Source organism: Bubalus bubalis, chromosome 18 (assembly GCF_019923935.1).
Source record: "Bubalus bubalis isolate 160015118507 breed Murrah chromosome 18, NDDB_SH_1, whole genome shotgun sequence".
NCBI classification, from domain to species: Eukaryota; Metazoa; Chordata; class Mammalia; order Artiodactyla; family Bovidae; genus Bubalus; species Bubalus bubalis.
The window spans coordinates 47717849-47730642 of NC_059174.1; the positions used below are offsets into that span (position 1 = coordinate 47717849).

The window sequence follows — 12794 nt, forward strand, 5'->3', positions numbered from 1 at the left end:
GGAGGGCATGGCAATCTGCTCCAGTATTCTTACCTGGAGAATTCCATGGACAGAGGAGCCTCATGGGCTGTGTACAGTCCATAGGGTCGCAAGCAATCAGGGAGGGTAGACAGAAAATAAACTAAAATTTCAGGGTGTGATAAATCCTGTGGAGAAAATTTATTGTGACAGGATAGCCACAGTGATGGCCTTAACTAAGGGGCTCAGGGACACTTGCCTGAAATTACATCTAAATGATGAGGGATTCTGAGTACAGTGCTCGAGCAGAGAAACATTTGAGAGCCCAGGAGGGGAAGCGCCTCCTGGAAGTGAGGGAAAGAGGAGGGATGAAGGCAGAATGATGACAGGTGAGGGGGGTGGAGAGTGGAGGGTGGAGATTTCTCTTCTGAAGCCAAAAGAAGCCCATGGAGGGAGCAAGGTGGAAGAAACTAAAAAGAGGGACTTCCCTGAAGGTCCGGTGGTTTGAACTCTGCTTTAATTGCCGACCCCTTTGGTTCAATCCCTGGTCAGGGAACCAAGATCCCACAACCTGAGAGGTGAAGCCAAAATTTAAAAAAATGAGAAAAAGCATTATTTGGTTGCTAAGTGAGAAACAAGATCACAGACCCCTGGGAGGCAGCGTGAGGTGAGTGTGGGAATAATGCAAGCCTGGTAGGCCAGGTACACTGTGTCCTTTGAGACTTTTCCTTAACAGAGGGGCTGTGATTCAGTGTCCCTGAGGACATTTTGTTGGCCAGGGATGGTGGCTGTAAAGAGCTAATGGTTCCATCTTCCCCCCAGTGATAAAGTTGATCATAAAGCTTATTGTGTGCCCTGGCGCTAGTCTATGATCAATGCATTTAAACTTCACAACCACCCTGGGAGGCAGGTATTATCATCTTCATTTTACAGATGTGAACACTTGAAGCATGTGGACACAGAGGGGTTAAGTGATTTGCACTAGCCCACACAGCTACGAAGTAGAACAGATGGCCTTTGAATCCAGGCATTAACCCCAGAGTTCATGCTCTTACCCACCATGGTATGCTGCTTCCAGACCCATTTGTTGTAGCCATGTTCTCAAATTGTATTGCCCTTTATTTTACTTTAAAATTTTTTTTGGCTGCACCACACAGCATGTGGGACCTAGTTCTCTGACCAGGGATGAAACTCATGGTCCCTGCATTAGAAGCATGGAGTCTTAACCACTGGAACGCCAAGGAATTCCCTGCATTGCCCTTTGGATAGGCTATTCCAGAGAGCTGTTAGCAGTCACTCGCACCTTCGTATGAATTAGTACATCTCTTCTTGCCCCTGAAGAACTGCAATTTATGCTAAAGCTATGGCTTATAAGGGCACTGTAGTGAAGAAATAGTTGGGTTCTGGAGTCATAATGTCTAAGATTGAAACCCAGTGCCACTTCCCAGCTGAGTGACTTGGGGCAACTGACATCACTGTCTGGGCCTCAGTTTCCTCATGGGTGAAGTCCCCACGTTACCGATGAGGAAGCTGAGAGGCCCGACACCTGGCACAGACGAGACTTCACTTGGCTGCCGGGGGGAGGGGTTCCCCCCTCACACTCTGTACCCAGTTGTGTGGAGGGGAAGAGGCACTGGAAGCCTGAGGTCTGTCTGCACAGGGACAGCAAGGTCACCTGAAGGGCTGGACAGACCAGGGGCTCCTGGATATTCCTCTCCTCCAGGGTCAGCTTCTCTTCCTGCCAGACAGGAACTCAGACCCCTGGGATGGGCGCCTAATCTTGGCAGGGCTGCTGGGTGGCACTGAATGGGCAAGGGGGTTGAAGTGCAAATTTTGGTTAGGAGGGGTGAGATGGGAGAGGTGCTTTGCCCCTCCAGGCTAGGGATGAGTCCAGACACTCAGCTCCACGACCAGCGCTGGATCCAGAGAGGGCCAGAGGGTCACAAAGCAGCCCTGGCCCGACCCCAGTGCTAAACACAGCCACAGCCCCATCTCCTGATTGTACATGGCTGGGACTGATGGTACAACAAAACTATTGTTAAAATAATGAAATACTTCCACAGTCTTTGATAAATAGCTGCTATTCACTTGATACCCTGGCCCTTCCCCTAAGACTCTTCAGGGCCTCCTTTCCCCAGCATGAGCATGCCCCAGCCCAATCGGCTTCCCTGTTTCAGTTCTGAAGGACTTGTCTATTCTGACTGATAGATGGGCCTGCCAATTATTTGGTATCTTCCCTGTCTCAGAAAGAAAGTGAAGTCGCTCAGTCGTGTCCAACTCTTTGCGACCCCCATGGGCTGTAGCTCACCAGGCTCCTCCATCTATGGAATTTTCCAGGCAAGAGTACTGGAGTGGGTTGCCATTTCCTTCTCCAGGGGATCTTCCTGACCCAGGGATCGAACCTGGGTATCCCATACTGCAGGCAGATGCTTTACCATCTGAGCCACCAGGGAAGTCTCCTCAGCCCCAATGTAAATTCCATCACCCCCCAGTTCGGAGTCCTCAAATATAGGTACCCATTTCACACAAACTCCTACATATCCCTCAAAGCCCTACCTAAGTGTCACTTTCTTTGGGATGCACTCCTAGATTTCTTCACCGCCCCAAGAACAAACCTCTCCTCCCACTCCCTAGGCTCCCAAGTATCTTGAACCATTCAGCACACTTTGCTCTAATCTCCTGCCCGCAGGCTCTCCTTCCCCACCACCTTGATGCCAGGGGCCATATTCTGCTTATCTCTGTGTCCTCAATACCAATGGCAGTGCTAAGCATCTGATGGTGGTGGTTTAGTCGCTAAGTCGTGTTCGACTCTTGCCACCCCATGGACTGTAGCCTGCCAGGCTCCTCTGTCCATGGAATTTCCCAGGCAAGAATACTGGAGTGGGTTGCCATTTCCTTCTCCAGGGGATCTTCCTGATCCAGGGATAAAAGCATCCAATGAATGTGGAATAAAATCTATGGAGAGGATAAATGGTTTGTTCCCGCTGCGGTCACAGAGGCACATTCGGTCCTGGGCCTCTGCTGTGGTGGTCCACAGGTGGTCCTCCCCACAGCACCCCCCTTCCACCACTGCCCACATATGGAGGCCTTGCTGGCTGGGGCTAGGCCAAGGCTGGGGGAGGCGAGGACAGGATGTGAGCCCCAGGGGTGGAAGGTCAGCAGGGCCTGTTCTCATGCTCTCTGGCTGAGGAGCTGTTCTCCATCTGTCCGGGCCAGCTGCAGGGGCTGGGGGCTGAGGAGACGCAGCGGGAGAGAGGGCGGTGTGGGGAGGCGCTCAGGGAAGCCCACAGTAACCAGGGAGAGGAAAAACAGGCACGCGGTGTTATTGTTACGGAACCATTAAATACGACTTATAAACAAGCCAGGACGGCGTTGGGTGGCGGGGAGATGGAGCAGGTCACGGAGGCCAGAGAGGGTCAGGGCGGCGCGGTCCGGGCTCGGTCCTGGCGGGGGCTCAGGCTGCCGTCGCCGGAGGGGCTGGGCTGACGGAGGCCTGGCTGCTTGTGGAGGCCTCGCAGCTTCGCCAGCAGCTCCTGGACGAAGTCCTGAGGACGGGGCGAGGGTGCTGAGAACACGGGGAGGGGTGGGGGCACCCCCTGGCCAGCCCAGCCCTTCCAACCCAGGACCCCTCTTTTTCCTGCCCTCTGGTCAGTGAGAGGGGACGGAGGTGCAGGTGAGGAGGGCTAGAGGCTCCAGATGGAGACGAACAGGCCGGAGGGAGAGGAAGAGACCGGAGGCAGGGAGAGAGACAGAAACGGAGAGAGGTGCAGAGAAGAGGTAGGGAGAGAAACGAGGGGCCCGAGAAAGAAACAGAGCCACGGGGCGACATGGGGCTATTTCTCAGGCCAAGAGATTACCAGGAGGAGGGTCCCCAGGGGCCAGAGGCCTGAGCCGGCTCCAGGGCAGACAGACACACAGTGACGTTTGTCCCTCAGGCAGCCCAGAGCTGGTCAGAGAAACACGAATAGTTTTCCCTTTTAAAGCCGGGAAGGAAGTGGGAGGGGTTGGGCCGCTCAGGGCCTGGAAGGCTGGGGGGCCCCTGAGAGGTGGGTAAGGGAGCCCCAGGGTGCTGCAGGCAGGGACGGGGGAGAGAGGCAGAGACGGGATGGCGCAGCAGAGGCAGAGACAGGAGACAGATGGGGGAGCACCTCAGAGGGGGAGATAATGGAGCCCCGGCGGCAGATGGGGAGAGAGGGACAGGAGTGAGGAAGACAAAAGACACCACTGAGATGAGGAAAGGGCCCTGGGAGAGGCAGGGCCCCCAGGGTTCCCTCTGAGGGTCCTGGGCCCCGCCAGCTTCCTCCCTCCTCCCCGGAGCCCACCCCGACCCTCACGGGTGCAGGGGACAGAACAGGGCCCTAGAGTTGGGGACAGAAAACTCACCTCTGTGGGGTTCATGCACGACTTTAGGAGTCCCTAAACACCCCCCAACAGAAAAAAAAAATAGTAAATGACCAACACCTACACCCCTCCAACCCAGCAAAGCAAGGGCAGCAAGGCAGATGGACGTCCAGGTGGACTTCCCACGTGGTTTCAAGGGAAAAAATAGATCTAGGCATCTTAGAGAGCTACTGGGGGCTAGGGGTGAGTCCAGACACTCAACCCCCGAACAGCGCTGGATCCAGAGAGGGCCAGAAGGTCACAAAGCATTTCCTCCCTCTAGAGCACCGAGGCAGGAAGAGCGGGGTACTGCGTGCGCACTGCCGGGCTCTGACTCTCAGCTCTGCCCCTGCTGAGCTGTGTGGCCCTGGGCAAGTGATTAGATATCTCTGGGAGTCATTTTCCTTGAGTTGAAAATGGAGATAATAGTATCGATAGTAGTGCAATGGAGATAACAGTCCCTTTGGAGGGTTTTGTGAAGATTAAATAAGTTACTAAGCTTAAAGCCATTGAAACAGTGGCTGGCACTGAGGGAGTACTCAATAAACCTGTTACTTATTGATACAATTTTTAGGGAGATGCAGGGGAGGGGGCTAGGTGCGGCTTTCCCTTCCACCTACCTGGATTTTCCGGCTTCTCTCCTCTTCATTCTCTAATTCCAACAATTCATCGATGTTGACCTCATCGGGCATGTCTGCCTCCTAAGCGGAGAAGGAGGGGCAGTCAGGGTCCCTTCCCCTCCCTCCCCTGTCTTTGTCCCAGGCTCGGGAGGAGTCCCAGCCACCCAGGGCCCAGCTGGCGGGTTCTGGAGCAATAATGTGGTAGTCAGGGACAGCACCGCCAAGGCGGGACATCTGGTGGGGGCGGGCGGTGACAGATGGGTTGACAGAGGCCCCAGAGCCTGTACCAGCTCGGATCCTGGCCCCTGGGTCCCGGGAGTCTCAGGCCTGGCACTGCGCTCCTGCCTTGGCCCCAGTTCCCACAGTGGGAAGCAGGCCTGGTCGAGTCTTGGAATGTCAGATTCTGGGATTCTGGAGAGGGGCTGGCTCTGTCCTTTCAAGGAAAAGTTTAAGCACTAGGTGGAGGGGAGGGAAGCTGGCAGGCTACAGCCTGCTAGGGATGGTCCCCAGCCCCAGGGGATGGGGGTGGGGGGTTGGGGTCACCCCCTGGGGCCCTAGCGCAACCCTCAAGTCCCCAGGGTGGGTGGGTGGGTGGGAGGGATAAGTCACAAGCCCAATTTCGAGCAGCCAAGAGAGGGACCCTTGGGTGGCCTCTCGGGGCAAAGGGCCAAATGCAGACTGGCTCGGCACCCCTGTTGCGGACAGATTCCAGCTGTCTGAGCAAAGAGATCCCAGAGGCTACAGTCTCTCCTCCTCCAGCAAAATCCGGCTGACTCCACCGTGGGCTTCAGGCCTGGGCAGTCGGGGGATGGTGTGTGGCGTGGAGTGTCTGTAAGTGTGTAAACCGCCTATGTGAGTCTCTGTGTTTGAGACCAGGGCCAACGGGAGGGTGCAGAGATGTGTCATGTGTGTGTGTGATGTTCTCTGTGGCTCATCAGGGGTCTGTGGTCCTAAGGGTGGGTGGTGGGTGACTCCGGCTTAGCTGTGTTTGTCTCACTGCAGCATAGGTCGATCAGTAAGTGACCACAGCTTGTGTCCCCGAGAGTCTGGCTAGCTGATGCCACCTACCACTAGCCACTGTCCATCAGTGTGAGCCCACACGTGTCTGAGGACAGAGGGGCCTCGGGTCACTGCAAGGGGGTCTCCCACCTTCGAGCTGTGCTGAGGATAATATCTCATCCTCTGTGTGTGTACCTGTGACCATGCTCTGCAGCACGTGTGTGTTGTACAAATGTGACTATAGACAGTAAAATGTCATTTCTGTCTGTAGCCCACGAGATAGCAGTGGAGGCTGTAGCATATGCCGTGTGTGTTCACGGGCAGATGCAGTTTCTGCCTTTGTGTGGCCGGAGGAGCCCATGGCTTACGCAGTTTACTGTCTGGGTGTAGCTATAATTTCTGTTATTTTATGTCTGTGCATGGCTGCAGCATCTATCATTGCGCTTGCAAAGTGATTATCGTTTTTTTGCTTTTAGGAGATAATGGATGGTCGTTACTTGAATCACTGGGTGTCAGAGGTAGCTGTTGTAGCTTGCAGTGTCTGCGAGTTGCTACAGCTTTGCTGTATGTCTGTGAACAGCCGTGACTAGAGTCCTTTTGTGTGGGTATAGTCGTGTTGTGTCTGTATATGGCCGTGGTCTGTTTTGGGGTGACTGGGAGAGCCTGTGGCAGTTGCACAGGTTGATCTGTAAGTGCCCCCCTCTTGTGTCCCGGGGAGGCTGTGTGGAGTTGTTGCTTCTGTCACTGTGTCTGCGAGTGGCCACAGCGTGTCACTGAGCCTGTCTGTGAATGCCAATGCTTCCTTTGCTGTATGCTGTGGTTGTATCTCCCCCAGACACCATGTCTATGTTTGGTTTTAAGACATCCCCCTTGCCCCCACCCTTTCTCCAGATAAGGACACTCCAGCTCCCATATGCTAAAGCCGGGAGTTTGGACCCAAGTGTGTCTGTGTGCACAAGCAGAGTGTCATGGAAGATAGACGGCGGGGCCCAGGAGTCCAGGAGGCTGCGTTCTCCCGTGCAAAGGAGGCTGCACCAGGGTGCATCAGCGAGAACAAACAACCAGTCCCCCTTCCCCTCCCCCGGGGTACCCCTCTCCGCCTCACCCTGCCGCGGTACAGCTCCTCCAAGCGCCCGTCGATCCACTTCTCCACGTCCAGCCGCCGCTGCAGCTCTCGCCGGTCATACTTGACGGTGACGCGCGCGTGCCGCTTCTGCAGCCCCCCGGGGCTGCCCCCCGGCCCCCGGGCCCGCGATGGAGCCTGCAGCTTGCTCAACACCCGCTTGCCCAGCCGCTGAGCTGCCATCGTGGTCCTGGCCCCGGCCCCGGCGCCGCGCTGTGCGCTTTCGCCGGGCGCCCAGGGGACCTCTTACGGGCCGGGGCGGGGCCGGCCGGGGGCGGGGGCTAGGAATCGCAGGGGGGCCGGCCCCGCCCCGACCGCCCCGGGCCTCAGTTTCCCCGCCTGCAGTGCGAGGACTTGCCGCTGCGCCCTCGGGAAGCCCGCGGCTGTTCCTGGTTCAGGTATGGGCGGGGTCCGGGAGCCCCAGGCCCGGCAGAGTGGCTGGGGCTCCCGGGACCTGGATCCCCGGGGCGGGGCGGGGCGGGTATCGGGATGGCCTCTCGGGCACCCGGCCTGTCTTCGCCCCCTGGTGGTTGCCAGGGACAGTGCGGGAGCCCCTGTGCTACGTACTCTGTTTGCAAAGGAAGGTCAAGCCATAGTACTCATGGTAGGTCTTTTGACCCCTTTCATTTATTCATTCATCCATGTATCCATTTGTTCATATTCACTTTATTCAACAAATATTCTTTTGACATCATGTCATCTGAGCTGTTAGCCACACACACACACGCACACACACACCCCCCGCATCGCCGCCTTTCTTTCTCCCGCTCATATCAGTCTCCTTATGCCAGCCAGATAGCATCCAGGGGTTTTCTTGTCTCCCCGGTGATCACCAGGTTCCCCCTCCTCAACTTCCCTGAGCACCGAGGACAGAGCGGTGAACAAAACAGACAAGCCTAATCCTCATGGAGTCATCATTCCATGAGGTGGAGACAAGTAGTGACATAATAAGTAAGTACAGTATATTACACAGTTTGTTAGAATATGATTAGTTTATGGAGAAATACGAAGCAGAAAATGAGAAATGGAGGAGGCTGGAGTTTGCATGTTTAACAAGGGCCACCAGAGAAATTTCTTACCTCACAAGTCTTCCCACCTAATTGAAAGCAGCAAGAATACACTTCAAAATTTAAATTTGGCAGGATTTCCCTGGTGGTCCAGTGGTTAAGAATCTGCCTGCCAATGAAAGGAACCTGGGTTTGATCCTTGGTCCAGGAAGATTCCACATGCCATGGGGCAACTAATCCTGTGTGCTGCAACTGCTAAAACCCACATGCCCTTAGAGGCTGTGCTCTGAAACAAGAGAAGACGCTGCAATGAGAAGCCCGTGCACTGCAGCCAGAGAGTAGCCCCCGCTTGCCTCAACTAGAGAAAAGCCCATGAGCAGCAACAAAGACCCGGTGCAGCCATAAATAAATAAACAATTTTTAAAAACCTTACATTTGGTCATGTCCTTTCCCTGCTTAAGATTATCCATTCCTAGACAATGGTTCCTTAAATATGACACCAAAAGCAAAGCAACAAAAGAAAAAAATTAATAAATTGGACACCATCAAAATTTAAAACTTGTTTTAAAGAACTTCAAGAAAGTGAAGAGACAACCCACAGATGAGATAAAAAATTGCAAATTATATATTTGATAAGGTACTTGTATCTAAAATAAATAAAGAAGTCATGTAACTCAATTATAAGATGACCCATTTAAAAAATAGACAAAGGACATGAATAGACATTTCTAGAAAAAAGATATACAAGAGTCTATACCTGAAAAGATGATCAACATCATTAATATCAGGAAAATGTAAATCAAAACAACAATGAAATACCACTTCACACTCAGTAGGATGGCAATCATTTTTTTAACAGAAAATATCAAGTGCTGGCAAGAATGTGGAGGAATCAGAACCCTGATATATTGATGGTGGGAATGTGTATGGTTCAGCCACTTTGGAAAACAGTCTAGCAGTTTCTTTTTTTTTTAAGATTTATTAAAAATTAAAAAAGAGATTTATTTATTTATTTATGGCTGCACTGGGTCTTCGTTGCAGCACACTGGCTTTCTCTAGCTGAAGTGACTGGGGGCTACTCTTGCTGTGGAGCAGGGGCTCTAGGCATGGGCTTCAGCAGTGGCTTGCAGGCTTAGTTGCTCAGAGGCATGTAGGATCTTCCCGGACCAAGGATCAAACCTGCATCCCCTGCATTGGCAGGTGGATTCTTACCTGCTGGACTACTAGGGAAGCCCCTGGCAGTTCCTTAAAAAGTTAAACTTAGAGTTACCATGCTGCTAAGTCGCGTCAGTCGTGTCCGACTCTGTGCAACCCCATAGACAGCAGCCCACCAGGCTCCCCTGTCCCTGGGATTCTCCAGGCAAGAACACTGGAGTGGGTTGCCATTTCCTTCTCCAATGCATGAAAGTGAAAAGTGAAAGTGAAGTCGCTCAGTCGTGTCCGACTCTTCTCGACCCCATGGACTGCAGGCTACCAGGCTCCTCTGTCCATGGGATTTTCCAGGCAAGAGTACTGGAGTGGGGTGCCATTGCCTTCTCTGAAGAGTTACCATATGATCCAGTAATTCTATTCTTAGTATACCAGAGAGTTGAGAACATATGTTCACACAAAAATTTGTACATGAGTGTTCATAGCAGACAACAGGTGGGAAAAAACCCAGCCCATCAACTGATGAATGGATAAATAAAATTTGGTATATCCATATGATGGACTCTTATTTGGTAATAAAAAGAAATTAAGTACCTATATATGAACCTTGAAAATATGCTAAGGCAGAGAAGTGAAGTGAAAGTCACTCAGTAGTGTCCGACTCTTTGTGATCCCATGGACTATACAGTCCATGGAATTCTCCAGGCCAGAATGCTGGAGTGGGTAGTCTGTCCCTTCTACAGGGGATTCTTCCCAACCGAGGGATCAAACCCAGGTCTGTCTCCTGCACTGCACGCAGATTCTTTACCAGCTGAGACACGAGGGAAGCCCAAGGCAGAGAAACCAGATACAAAAGGCCTCATGTTGTATGATTCTATTTACAGGAAATGTTCAGGATAGGGAAATTCATAGAGACAGAAAATAGATTTATGGTTGCCTGTGGCTGAGAGGACTGGAGGAAGGGGAGTGACTGCTAAAGAGTAAGGGGCTTCTTTTGAGGACGATGAAATTTTCTAAAATTGAACGTGATGACAGCCGCACAACTCTCTGAATATACTAAAACCCACTGAATTGCACACATCAAAAGGGTACATTGTACGCTATGTGAGTTGTAGCTCAATAAAGCTGAGCTATCTTGAAAAACCAACCAAACAAAACTGTCCATAGCTTCCCATTGTTGTGGGACAATCAAAGCTCTGCCAAACACTGTCCCACCCCAGCACCTGTGCACTAGCTGTTCCTCTATCATGAAAGCTCTTCCCTAGAATGATGTCAACAGGGCTAACTCCTTCATCTCCTTCAAATGTTGCCTGTGCAGTGATCTTCTCTGACAGTCCTATTTTATATTGCAACTCCCATGCCCCATACCCAGCTGTATGTTTTATCCATAATGCTCACCGCCTTTTAACCTTGTATATAATTTACTCATTTTATTTACTGTTTTTTCCCCAGCTAGTGGTATACCAAAGGGAGGGAAACAGGAATGGTCCAACTTGGGCACAGGAGAAAAGGGGATGCACGGTCTGTAGAGAAATTTTTAAGGCTTATTTAAGATTTATTTATATAGTTTTGGCTATGCTGGGCTTTCCCTAGTTGCAGCAAGCAGGGGCTACTCTCTAGTTGTGGTGCACAAGCTTCTGATTGCAGTGGCTTCTCTTGTTGCTCTGGAGCACTGGCTCGGTAGTTGCAGTGCATGGGCTTAGTTGTCCCACAGCATGTGAGAACTTCCTGGACCAGGGATTGAACCCGTGTCCCCTGCACTGGCAGGCAAATTCTTTACCATGAGCCAACCCTGTAGAGAATTTTAAAATAATAATAAAACTGATCAAAAGTTGAAGATGTGGTACATATTTATGATGGAATATTACTCGGCCGTTAAAAAGAATAAAATAATGCCATTTGTAGCAACATGGATGGACCTAGAGATTGTCATACTGAGTGAAGTAAGTCAGACAGAGAAGGAGAAATACCATACGACATCCCCTATATGTGAAATCTAAAAAGAAATGATACAAATGAACTTATAAAACAGAAAGAGACTCACAGATTTAGAAAATGAACTTATGGTTGTGGGTTAGGGGGTGGGGAAGGGGTAGTTGGGGACATTAGGAAGGTCATGTTCACACTGCTATATTTAAAATGGCATAGCACATGGAACTCTGCTCAATGTTATGTGCCAGACTGGATGGGAGGGGATTTGTGGGGAGAGTGGATCCATGTATATGTACAGCTGAGTTCCTTCGCTGTTCACCTGAAACTGCCACAGCATTGTTAATCAGCTATAACGCAATACAAAATAAAAAGTTTAAAGTGTGGGGGGAAAAAAAGTTGGCCAAGTTTATATTATGCCATGCACTGACAAATTCTAAACCGTATCAGTGATAAAAGAGTGATTCCACACCTAGGAAAAAAATTGTTGGGAGGTCTACTGACTGAACAATTAATGCAATACTGTTGAATTTGTTTTTTAAAACTGTTGACTTTTAATAATAAATTGGTAAGTTTCAAATTAGATATTTTTATTACTCTTATCCTTTAGTAAATATTGTATTAGTTTTTTATTGCTCCAAATAAATTACCACAAATTCTGTGGCTTAAAACAACACCTGTTGGCTCAGTGGTAACGAATCTGCCTGCCAATGCAGGAGACATGGTTCGATTCCTGGTCTGGGAAGATCCCACGTGCCGCAGAGCAGCTAAGCCCATGCACCACAACTACTGAGCATGTGCGTTAGAGCCTGGGGGCCACAACTACTGAGCCCATATGCTGCAACTACTGAAGCCCACATGCCCTAGAGCCCATGCTCTGCAGAAAGGGAGGCTACCGCACTGAGAAGCCTGTGCCCTGCAAGTAGAGCATAGCCCCCAATCGCCTCAACTACAGGACAGCCCACGCAGCAGTGAAGACCCAGTGCAGCCAAAAATAAAACAAACAAACAAAACACACTTGTTTATTATCCCATGGTTTCTGTGGATCCAGTCCAGTTGTGGCTTAGCTGGGCCTTCTCTCCAGGGCCTCATCAGGCAGCAATCCAGGGGTCAGCCAGTGCTGCCATCTCATCAGAGACTCCACTGAGAAAAGATGCGTTTCCATCTTTTGAGGCTGTGGGGATGCGGTCTTTACTTGCTAGCTGGCTATCAGTGGGAATGGCTCTCGGCTCCCAGAGGCCACCTATAATCCCTTACCATGCGGTCTTCTCCATCAATCCTCTCACCACGTGGCGACTTCTCTCTTTCAGAGCCAGCCATGGACAGTCTCTCAGTCCACGGAGACAGTCTTACATAATGTAACGTAAACCTCCTTTGCCATAGTCTATTGGTTAGAAGCAAGTCCCAGGTCCTGCTCACACCTAAGCGGAGGGGATTATAGGGGGCTGTTTGCCACAGTAGTCTAAAGGAAAGTTAATATGGAGAACTCTCATGTATACTGTTGACCTCTAACATATATAGACTGAGCTATGTGTGCTCATTTTGAAAATAAGTTCATAACAATTTGGAATCATTTGGCCTTGTATCAGGCACAGTTTGAGTCTCCAATTTCTGTGATTCTATATAGTC

General features: G+C 51.0%; 1 protein-coding gene and 1 long non-coding RNA gene across 2 annotated transcripts; one reads left to right on the top strand and one right to left on the bottom strand.

The window, feature by feature from the left end:
* Positions 1-3265: 3265 nt before the first annotated feature.
* PPP1R14A (protein phosphatase 1 regulatory inhibitor subunit 14A) lies at positions 3266-7513 on the bottom strand. The gene is made up of 4 exons (XM_006068729.4): positions 7063-7513; positions 4959-5039; positions 4342-4374; positions 3266-3503 (listed from the first exon to the last, which is right to left on the bottom strand). Exons 1-4 carry the CDS (start codon positions 7261-7263, stop codon positions 3375-3377), a joined length of 444 nt encoding a protein of 147 aa, XP_006068791.4. The 5' UTR covers positions 7264-7513; the 3' UTR covers positions 3266-3374.
* Positions 5368-7086, top strand: LOC102390817. The gene is made up of 3 exons (XR_328461.4): positions 5368-5789; positions 6434-6475; positions 6849-7086. It is a non-coding gene; the product is annotated as an uncharacterized LOC102390817 (long non-coding RNA).
* Positions 7514-12794: the final 5281 nt, after the last annotated feature.